General features: G+C 42.4%; 1 protein-coding gene across 1 annotated transcript in view; it reads right to left on the bottom strand.

Annotated features, from left to right (window-relative positions):
* Me1 (malic enzyme 1) overlaps positions 1-11,182 on the bottom strand; it is a 118,172-nt gene that overhangs the window by 16,868 nt on the left and 90,122 nt on the right. Inside the window, exon 10 of the mRNA XM_026779134.1 lies at positions 529-634. Within this exon, the coding sequence (XP_026634935.1) occupies positions 529-634 (106 nt within the window). The remainder of the gene's footprint in view (positions 1-528; positions 635-11,182) is intronic.

Below are 11,182 nucleotides of genomic sequence, written 5' to 3'. Positions count from 1 at the left end.
CGTCATAACTAGTACACTGTGGGCGTGGTTCCTCACGGCATAACTAGTACACTGTGGGCGTGGTTCCTCACGGCATAACTAGTACACGGTGAGCGTGGTTCCTCACGGCCAGGCTACCCTGTGCACCACAGGACATTTTAACAACTTCACTGACCTCTATCCACTAGATGTCAGCTGGCCTTTCCTTTCTTTCTTCATCAACACCCCCTTCACACTGATGACCGCTAAAAACCATCTCATGGCACAGACCAGTGCTCTGGAGGGGGGTTTTCAGGACATTCAGGAAGGGCTGTCTGCCTGGAAAAGGGCCGACTGTGGCAGATGTTAGCAGACGACACAGCACAAAGGCCACACACCTCAGCCCAAATCAGGAATACTAGGAAGGCAGACTGAACTACATCTCAGTGCCTATGAAGGACCTGCTACTTAAGTGTATTTTCTTTCTGGATTCCAAAGGTTAGAATTTTTAAAAAGCAAAATAATGCTAAATAGGCCAAATTAAAGGAAAAGGAAGAAAAAAGCATTTACCTATTAGGGCAGTTGGTTTTATCTTTTGAACAATGGCTTCTAGACTCTTCATTTCTTCATGTTCATGGGCAAACACCTCTTTCTCTTCTGTGAGAGAAGCACGTCCCTAAGAAAGCAAATGAGAAGTGGAAGTAGTGCAAAAGTGTGCTTCAAAGGCTAAGTACGTATTCCATACTCAGCAGTGAGCAACGTGCGCTCACCACCCTGTGTCCGACACGTAGCATCTACGCTGGAAGCCCCTGTCACTGTATTACTTCACTTGTCCTTTCAACAAATATTTACATGGCAGACAGTGTTCCAGACAACGGTGACACAGCAGTAGGCAAAACAAATCCAACGAGAGCCTTGAGACATAGGCCAAGCATAATCACTGTTATTTTACCATGAAGTCACAGGTTCAGAGACTTGAAGTGACCACAACTTAGGACAGGCATTGTCTGGGACTGCCTTTCCAGTACATCACAGGACTGCCCTGGAGGAGAGGCTCTCCAAATGCTGGATGCCAGACTGAATGCTAACCATCAGGCCTGAAGCTGGTGCAATCCCCTTGTTTTAAAGTGTGTGTGTGGTCATGTATGAGTTCAGGCACAGAGTGCATGGGAGGTCAGACACAAGTTTGGCTTCCAGTCTTTCCTTCTACCTTGTCCCAGAGTCCCTGTTCACCGCCATGTACTTCATAAACCAGAGAGTAGAGCTGCAACTCTCAGGAAATCTCCTGTTTCCACTTGCCATATTAGATGAGTTGCTGGAATTATTGCCATGTACTTTATGTGGGTTTTGGGGATTTGAACTCAGGTCCTCATGATTGTGTGACAACCACTTTACCCACTGAGTCATCTCTCCAGCTCAGATTTATTTGCTTTTAAAAGCAATATACAGAATACTAGAAAATTTAAAACATATGAACCCCTTTTATATCTGCTTCCTTCTCTGTAAACAAGTAAAGCAGGAACTGGCTTCTCACCAGGTCACTGGGGGTTAAAGAAATGATGGGAACATGGAAAGCACTTGAACCCTTACCAACGCTGATTTAAAAAAAAAAAAACAAACCTAAAAACAAAAAAACTTCTGCAGAGGAAAGGAGCCCATCTCCAGCTCTTTATAATTTTGGAACATTTTCTCCTAGTCTGCTACAAATTGCTATTTGTGTACCACTGCTTTTCATTATAAATGTGACATTGGATTGGGTGGCTTCCCAGAAGAGAGGGCACCATTGGTCATTGCTGTATTCCAACAAGTTTTCCCCATCCTCCCTGCTCCATGTATCAACACGCTCTATGTCTAAGACACCATGAAAATACGCCCCTTCATTCACTGAAGCTTCCATTTCACACCTACTGCTAGCAACAGCAATCCATAATCTTATTAGTCATGTTTACTTGAAAAATTGTTCTAATTTCTACTTTAATCAGGAACCACCTAATTGTTCACTTGTGTTTTGTGATTAATCCTAAATCTGAAAGAACTCAGTTGACAGAAACTTCTTTGGTAGTAGAGATTGGGTCCAAGGCTTCACACGTTTTAGATACTAAAAATTATAACTGTCAAATGATTTCAAATCTTTATTCCTCTTCATGAACAGACTGCCTCTTTCTTTACAATAAAGTGAGATAATTTTAGCAACCCTGTTGAGTTATACCTCCAGCCCCCATAAATAAATTTTAAACTGATTAATAGAAAGCACACACACACACACAGATTAGTTTCTTTTGTGTCCGCAGCAGGATTTTTAACCACTTTCTAATAACATAAAGACTACAATACTGGCGATTTTACAGTTCTATGTGACCGGAGGTCCTGGGGGCAATCTTGCTGAGTGCGCTTATGCTTACCTCTGCTAACATGGTGAGAGGGAATTTTGTTCTGTTTTCACAGTTCCATCGCAAACGTTAGGCAGCACTGGCATGGAGAGAGTGAGAGAGCCTCACAAGGTTTTCATCATCAACAGGAAAAAATAGGCACTTGTCATATCAAAGAATTTCTCTCGAATGAGTTAGAGATGTAATAAACCCAATTGTTCCCAACTCTGTCCTACCTTCCTGTGTCTGTGTTCTCTGCTAAGTAGCTCTGCAGGTCCATCCACAAAAGCATACCACATAGATGCTTACAGTTCAACATGCTCACCATGGGGTGCCGCTCAACAACCCCCACCCCCAGTTTAAAAATGCAGCTATTACACCTAACCATGGAACAGCAGAGCTTATCCTGGCCTGCGTTAAATATGCTCAGAATCTGAGCACAAAATCTACCTTGTAACAAATGCAACATCAAACACCAGACAGTGGGGACCAGGATGACCGTGTGAGTGCCATCCTGCATCTGAACGTTGAAAGGTCCTAACTGGATCCATCAAGTTGGGGGTTTCTGTTTCTTCCTTGCCTGTGTTTCTGAACGGGAACATATGCCTCGCCCTGGTCACTAAAATATGGGCTAGAATGACAATTCCTGCATCAGTCTTAAGAACTGATATATCTATCCACCTATCCCCTTGTACCAGTGCCATTGCTTGTAGTCTGCCACAGAGCAGTATGGGGCAGATGTGGACTCAACCTGAAGAAAGCTTAGAGCCACAGGGCAAACATCAACAGTGCTGTCCACTTTGACGCAAAGATGAATGAGAAGAGACCATGGCTGTGTGTCGTCAAGATGTGACTACTGAGAGCACAGTACTGGGCCACAGCAGCGGAGCGTCTTTAATGCTGCCTTTGTTAGCCTAACACTAGTCTTAGTGACTTTAGGAGCTGATGGCTCCTCGCCTTGAAATGGTTTAATGAAATAAATGCCTTTGCAATCTCTCTGCCCCCTCGGTTTCTGTATCGGTAGCTGGCAAATATCATCCTGCCTTATTAGAAAGAAAAAAGAAATTCTCGTCATGGAAAAACATGGAATCATTTGACAGTTACAGTTTTTATTATCTAAACTATTTTTGAACAATTTTTGGAAGCAGTCTGAACTAAAATTCATGGTTAGTTTGAGTCTTACACAGTGAAATTTCCAGTAGAGATACCAAATCAAATGCTGGCTTGGAAATGCGTATTTCCTGGGATCAGTAACTTTGAGCTGCAAACATTCCCAATAGAACATGAGACAGTTCTGGCTTACTACTCCCGAGAAATGCACACACTCAGCTGCGGTCGTAAAAGCAAGGATGCAGCCTATGCTTCCGAGGCCCTAGGAGACAAGTGTTGCAGGACTCCGCACTGCTTCAGCGTGACCTCCTCTGGGTTCTAGGCCAAACACTAAGCTGAACCCATCTCAGCTCTCATCATCTGTCCAGAGTTTCTGCATTAAACACAGCAGTCACTAAATGATGTGCCCTCACTACAAACTCACACAGGATGAGGAATGAGGATAATGAAGGGGCAGTCACATGGCTCTTCTGGAAACACGTGGTTGCGGTCATCTGGCTAAGGTAGACACGTCATGCTTTAGTCTGGGAGACAAGCAGCGTCAGGTGCTGAGTAACAGGTAGAACTATATGGGCCAGCTCTCCTGTCTGTGGGCGAACCTGACTCCTAGCAGTGGCAGTGAAGACAGCAGCCTTTCCTAAGGCAACACTGCATCATGAAAACTGGTCCCCAAAGCTCAGGGTGAGCTACATGTCAGGGATTTGCTCTTCCAGCTCACACAACAGTTAAAGGAACCTGTCTAACTGCACTACCTTCTCCAATAGAGGAAAGTGATTCCAATGAGCTCTAGCTATCACAACAGAGCATAGTCGTGAAGGATGCTGACTTATCACTCAGAGAAGACTGAACATTGTACTGTCTGCATTTTCAAATTACTTTCCACCTGAAAAATGGAAATGCTAAAATCTTCAGTAGAGTGTCTGGATGTCAATTTTACATATTTATTGACTTATTACATATTTAGTTATTTAAGGTCTACACTGTCAGATAATCCCCCTGCCATCTCTGCCACCATGCCTAGGGTTCTCTTGGTGCACAGTTTAATCTAAAGATGAGTTTCTTCATTTGGATATCTGATGACAACAACCAGGAGACTCTGTCCTGACAAGTGCTTATCTTCCAGGAGAGTCACTAATCAGACATCCACAGCCAGGAAAGTGTCTAGCTGAGCTTAAGGGAGCATGCCTACCATTCAGCGTGCTGGAGAGCAAGGCAGGAGTAGGGGGCCAGCCTGGGCTACACAGCCATATCCTGGTGTCAAGAACAGAAGGGTGTCGACACAATTTTTATATATATAAAGATATTCAATAATGTAAATCTACTATGTTACTTTATATAATTCTTCATTCTCAAATTCCTTGTCATTATTTTTGTTTTTGCTATTGTTCCATATTGTATCACAACCTTAAATAATTTTTGTACATGAGAACACATGACAGCTTATGTACATGAGAACACATGACAGCTTATGTACATGAGAGCACATGACAGCTTATGTACGTGAGAGCACATGACAGCTTATGTACGTGAGAGCACATGACAGCTTCTGTACATGAGAACACATAGCAGTCATAACATCTTGTCCTTTCTAAGCTAGGAACCTTGTGATTTTAAACTGTTCTCCTGGGCCAATGTTTATTCCCTACAAAGACGAGGATCTCTATCTGAACACTCAGATGACTATCCATCCTTTGCCTCAGACCCACACTATTCTCTGTCAAAAGGAAAGGAGCCAGCACTGAAGACAGTGGAGGATGCTGCTCAGGCACTCTTGTCGGAGCCAGACGACAGCGCAAGCACTGACAGGCAGTGCCAGAGCAAAAACATGCCAACTGCTGCAGGTATATAGGTTTAGATAAATTTGCCTATGAACCATGAAAAATAGGAATAAAGCCCTTTCTTTTGATCACAAATCAAAAATAACCATGCATATATAAAAATAAAAGTAATATAAATTCTTAGGGTGATTTTTGTCAGCAGCTTAGATAACCATATTCAAACTAGTATAATTTGCATTACTGCTAGAAGCAACACGTAAAAGAGGAGTAGAGTTATATTAAATATAACCAGAAACCTGAAAAAAGAAGCTAGGAATATCATAATCATAATCTGAAAATGACATAAATCTAATGAAACCCATATCTTCTTAATGCAGTGCAATGTCCTAGATTATCCAGGATGACAAAATAAACATCTAACTATATTTCTGACTGTTGCTCTCACCTCTGTAAACTTCAGTCAGTATGTTAACAGTTGGTGACAATTCATTATCTAGGGACATTAAAAGGGGGCAAGATGCATTTTGACAAACGGTAAATTCATGGCACTTTTGAAGGTTTTTATGATATTTAGGAAAATGAAGAAAAGCTCTGTTTGATACAGAAGACCCTTCATCTCCGAAGAAAGGCGGAGCCGGGGCTGAGGACCCATCGCTGCCCCTGCACCCACTGCAGGACTTGAGAGCCTATAATACTCTCGCTTCTTGCTTTCCCCACCAATAAGTTGGCTGGATTGCTGACAGCAGCCAAACAGATGAACTGGATTGGAGCTTTCCAAAGCTGAGAGAACACCAGTAACCTAAAGAAAAAGCGACTCCTCAGCTCGGCTTCCAGGGCTAATTCAATGCTAACTTAGACCTGGAGCGAGGCCTTATGTGTATCTTTCAAAAAGACTTTAAGAGTGGTAAGGGAGCAGAGAGTTCCTCACTGTCTCTCTCGGCAGCCTTCACAACTAGCCAATTCTGAAGCAAAATTGAAGATTTGATTGTCAAGGTATTTATTACTATTACTATTATTATTATTATTAGTGTGGTGGATAATTGTGTGCTAGCTGTACTACTATAGTACATGTAGTAGTCACAGAACAACTTGTGAGCATTGGTATTCTCTTTCTACGGTTATACAGACTCTGGGGATTGAACTGGGGTCACCAGGCTTGTATTGCAAGTGGCCTTATCTGCTGAGCCATCATCTCCCTGGCCCACAGTTGGAGATGTCATTATAGATATTTTATGAGTTTAAACATGATTGGAGAAAGAGAGGAACTTGGAAAGAAAACCACACCTGAGAGCATGATGTGGGCTTCTGCAAGAGAAATCTGATACCCAGGTGTAGGTAAGTATAGGCTCCTTAAGGTCGAATCACAATTGTATTCACGGTAAGCATTTATACCCTTCAGGCAAATCTCATTTTTCATCTTCTCTCTCCTTTGATAATGAGATTCTGGAGTGGTTCCAGTTGCCTTGGACAGAATGATAATCAGATATGGTAAAATGGCAGATGCTTGGGTTGAATACAAAGTTTGGTATATGTGTTTTTCCTATAAAAAGGGTTTCTGGTTTCCTGCAAGACTTCTAGAAAACTAGTCTACAGTCGGGACAAGGCAATGTGGTTCACTGCGCTTGCGTTCTTGCTTCTCCACTGGGAGAGGCTTCAGCTGCATGCCTGGGAGAGAGGCGCCCATCCCTTCTGTCCCCAAGATTCCCCCACTCTTCTGTCCTGCCTCAGCTCCCCCTGGTTTCAGGAATCACTGTTCTAAACGATGCATCACAACCCTACAGGCAGGCTTTTCAAAGGCATAAGTTTCAGGATATCCAACACGGAGACACGAACACACAGCTCTATAATCACAGATTTCTGACACTATTGCTGTGAGAATAGCCCAAGATTGATGAAAAACATGTATGTACTCAGACCCTCTAAATTCCCTAGAATATGAAGTAAATCAAAAAAAGTCATAAACACTGTACCAAGCATCTCCAAACTCCTCCGGTAAATAGCTCTCAGAAAGTTTGTCACTTATCTCCATGAAAATGGAAAGACGTGTGTTTTATTGCAGACAGCTTGCTTTATTAATCACAGTAACCACTGGCAGGTCTTGGCCATGAAGCCCAAACCTGGCAGGATACACCCCAACTAGTAAGAAGCATAAATCTCCTACAGCCCAGTCCCCATAGATTTTTTTTTCCTGGTGTGACTTACAAATGCTGACTGAACACTGAAAGACAGCCAGGAATCATGGAACAGTAATATTAGCATTGCTGAAGGGCTCTACAGGACACAAGAAGAACCAAGAGACAAAAAATAATCGCCTGCTAAATATTTTCCATGCCTAACAAGAAATGACCGGAATGGGCAGCCTTGTCTGTATCTGCTGACGCTGCAGCTGTTGCCGTAAACTTCCACTTCTATTTTTCTCAACTTGTGGCTCATCCCCACCTCAACATGAAAGAAAAAAGCTGATTTGGACATACTCCTATGCTAGTCACTTCATCTGTATATGGAAACTGATTTGGACATACTCCTATGCTAGTCACTTCATCTGTATATGGAAACCGTCTCTTTTTTCCTTTTTCCCCCTTTGCTTTAGGCAGAGAGAGTAGAGTATGGGGCTCAAATAGGTTCTCCTTCCAAGGAACTGGATTAATGACACACAAACAAGGTTGAAATAAGACAATTGATTAAGAAAGGTGGCACTTCCCAGCAAGGAATTAGTCTAGAGAGCTAGGCACTGTGTGTGTGTGTGTGTGTGTGTGTGTGTGTGTGTGTATGTACACATACATACATACAAACATACATACACACATACAATATATGGGCATTTTTTCTTTTTTTGCATATGCTGTTATATGTGAGCATTTGGTGGGAGGGATTTCCGGTCTTTCATCCCAGCTATGATTACTGCACACAGCATACCTTTGTTCACGATCTCTTTCTACTATAAACTGGAAATACACAGTGAAGTCAATTACTTAGAACAGAAGAAAATAAAACTGAAGTCAAAATCACTTCCAGACCCAGTCTTCTGCTACATGGATGTATGTTCATGCAGGGCTCTCTCTAAGCGTGTGTTGACTTATTAGTGAAAGCCACTGAAACTGTCTGTGCTGTGGCTTCCTGTCCTGTCTGAGCATACTCGGCAGGCGTCACTGTGAGACTCCTCGGCCGACAATCCTGTCCCTCCCATTGCTCTCTGTCGTTTTCATGTGAGAAGAATTTCATATGTATTTTTAGCAAGTACTCGCCTTAAGTGACTAAATTGACACTGATTATTTCTTGCTATATAATACTATAGTAAGGTACCATCAGTGACCAAATAATTGATGCCAACTATACTAGTCTAATGTATTATATTATTATATTATATCACATTATATTACTGACAATCTATAGCACAAACTCCTATTGCACATATGGCCATAGGCAAGTGGTAGGAAGGATTACAGCCATGACATTAAAAATATAAATAGAAAGCATGCTACAATAAAAACTGTCTAATTATGTTAACTCTCAAAGACAGTTGCCATGCCTTTTTAGCTGTGAGAATTTGTAAGTCTTTAAAGTGTGAAGGAGTAACACCAAGAAAATGTTCTATTTTAAATTTTATGATTCTTTTAATACATTATGAGCAAGACCACTATAAGCTAATAAAGTTATTATTGACTCTCAGGAGATGTGTAAGGACTAAACTAAAGATGAAAACCAGCACACAAAATAGTTGCGTAAATTTGAAAGCAAGACTAAGCTAATTTTCTAGCTTGTCTACAATTTATTAGTTTCCCAACAAAAATCAGTGCAAGATTTTGAGCTATTTAATGGCATGAAGCATTGATTAATTGAATCTTAGTATGTCTCTTTTATATTAAACAGTGTACAGGCTATTAAGTGTACAAAGGCCTTTTAAAACATAATTTCATGTAGATGGAAGTTTCTGCTTCACTGGGTCCTGCAGCCATTCAGTCCCAAAGAAACACACAGAGGCTTATATTATCAACTGTTTGGCCTATTATTCAGGCTTACTACTAACTAGTTCTTTTAACTTAAATTAACCTGTAATTCTTATCTATATTTAGACACGTGGCTTGGTACCTTTTCTTAGTGAAGCATTCTCATCTTGCTTCCCCTGCTTCTGGCTAACAATCGTGTTTCTGCCTCTCTTCTTCCCAGAATTCTCCTACTCTAAATATAGGATTTTTCACTTGTATTGGTTTAATAAAATGCTTATTGGTCAGTAGCCAGGCAGGAAGTACAGGTGGGGCAACCAGACTAGGAGAACTCTGGGAAGAGGAAAGGCTTAGTTTGCAGTTGCTTCCAGACGCAGAGGAAGCAAGATGAGAATGCCTCACTGATAAAAGGTACCAAGCCACGTGGCTGACATAGACAAGAATTATGGGTTAACTTAATTGTAAGAGATAATTAATAATAAACCTGAGCTAATAGGCCAAACCGTTTATAATTAATGTATACCTCTGTGTGTTTTGTTGGGACTGAACAGCTGCAGGACTGGGCAGGACAGAAAACTTCAGTCTACAGTCTGGTTGCTCTGTGTATCCTTCAGTGTTTATTATACCAATAGGAGTGACAAGTCTTTACAGGGTACAAGAGCACCATCCCACAGCAATTTCATCTTAGCAAGTACAATATATGCACCTTTTAATTTTGGCAGGTAAAGAACATAAGTAAAAGTTGCCGGTTGGGTGTAGCCATCAACTGCAGTCATTCTGAGTACCGCGATCCATGGACCCTAGGGCCTCAGCTCCACAGACCTATGTTAAAATCATGCTGACAGCTAGGATACTTGTGTGGCTTATGTCACAGGAAACTAAAGTCATGGATTCCCACTATGCGGGTTCTTGAATGTCATACATTCCTGGGACTCGCTGTTCTTTGTGGCATCTAGCATGTGTGTAAATGGTCCCTGCATTCCTCTCTCCAGTTCAGATCTTCTCTGTTGTAATGGGAGCAGTGGGGCTGTGTTCTGTTGTAATTGGAGTGGCGGAGCTGTGTCCCTGGCACCCGGCCGCCCACATGGCTAGCTTATGCCCCGAAATAATTACACAGAAACTGTATTCTTTTAAATACTGCCTGGCCCATTAGTTTCAGCCTCTTAACCCATTTCTAATAATCTATGTAGCTCCACGAGCTGGCTTACCAGGAAAGATCTTAACCTGCGTCTGTCTGGAGTGGGAGAATCATGGCGACTCCCTGACTCAACTTCTTTCTCCCAGCATTCTGTTCTGTTTACTCCACCCACCTAAGGGTGGGCCTATCAAATGGGCCTAGGCAGTTTCTTTATTAACTAACCAATGAAAGCAACAAATTAGAAAGAAATCACTCCCACATCACTTCTCCAACCGCTGAAGGGGCATTTCCACTGCAGACTCCACAGGCATCCCGAGTGTGCTTTGTGTCACTTCCTCTCACTAATTTCCCCTCCAATTACCTTTTCTTAATTCTCCTTATACCTAGAAGTCTTGGGAGTCCAACTAGAGTCCTCCCTCCACCTTATCCCTCCTTCATCTTTCCTAAGCCCTCGGTATGCCAGTCTTTCCTTTTAAACATCTATAGGGTCGAGTTTCTCTTACTCAACCCTCTGTTAATTTTTCTAAATTATTGCCAAGAGCTTTGAGCCTTGTTTCTCTTTCTCCCTGTATCTTCTTTCAGGCCGTCCTGCACAATGCAGTCAGGACTGAGAAGGCCGCTTGTCTGCTCACCCTCTCAGGACTCATGCGCCATGTCTCCTTCATGCGCTTCCCTTCCACTCTATACCCAGTCTCTCACAGAACTTACTCTCTAGCAGCTGCCCAGTCCTCCACCGACAGCCCTCCCCCGTTCACGCAGCAGACTGCTGTCAGGTGTGAACCAGTCACACGTGTGAAGACCTGTCAGGACTCTCTGACTGTCATCATGCAGCAGACTGCTGTCAGGTGTGAACCAGTCACAGGTGTGAAGACCTGTCAGGACTCT

This window comes from Microtus ochrogaster, chromosome 5, assembly GCF_000317375.1.
Source record: "Microtus ochrogaster isolate Prairie Vole_2 chromosome 5, MicOch1.0, whole genome shotgun sequence".
Classification (NCBI taxonomy): Eukaryota; Metazoa; Chordata; class Mammalia; order Rodentia; family Cricetidae; genus Microtus; species Microtus ochrogaster.
This window is presented reverse-complemented; position numbering and strand designations above follow the sequence as displayed.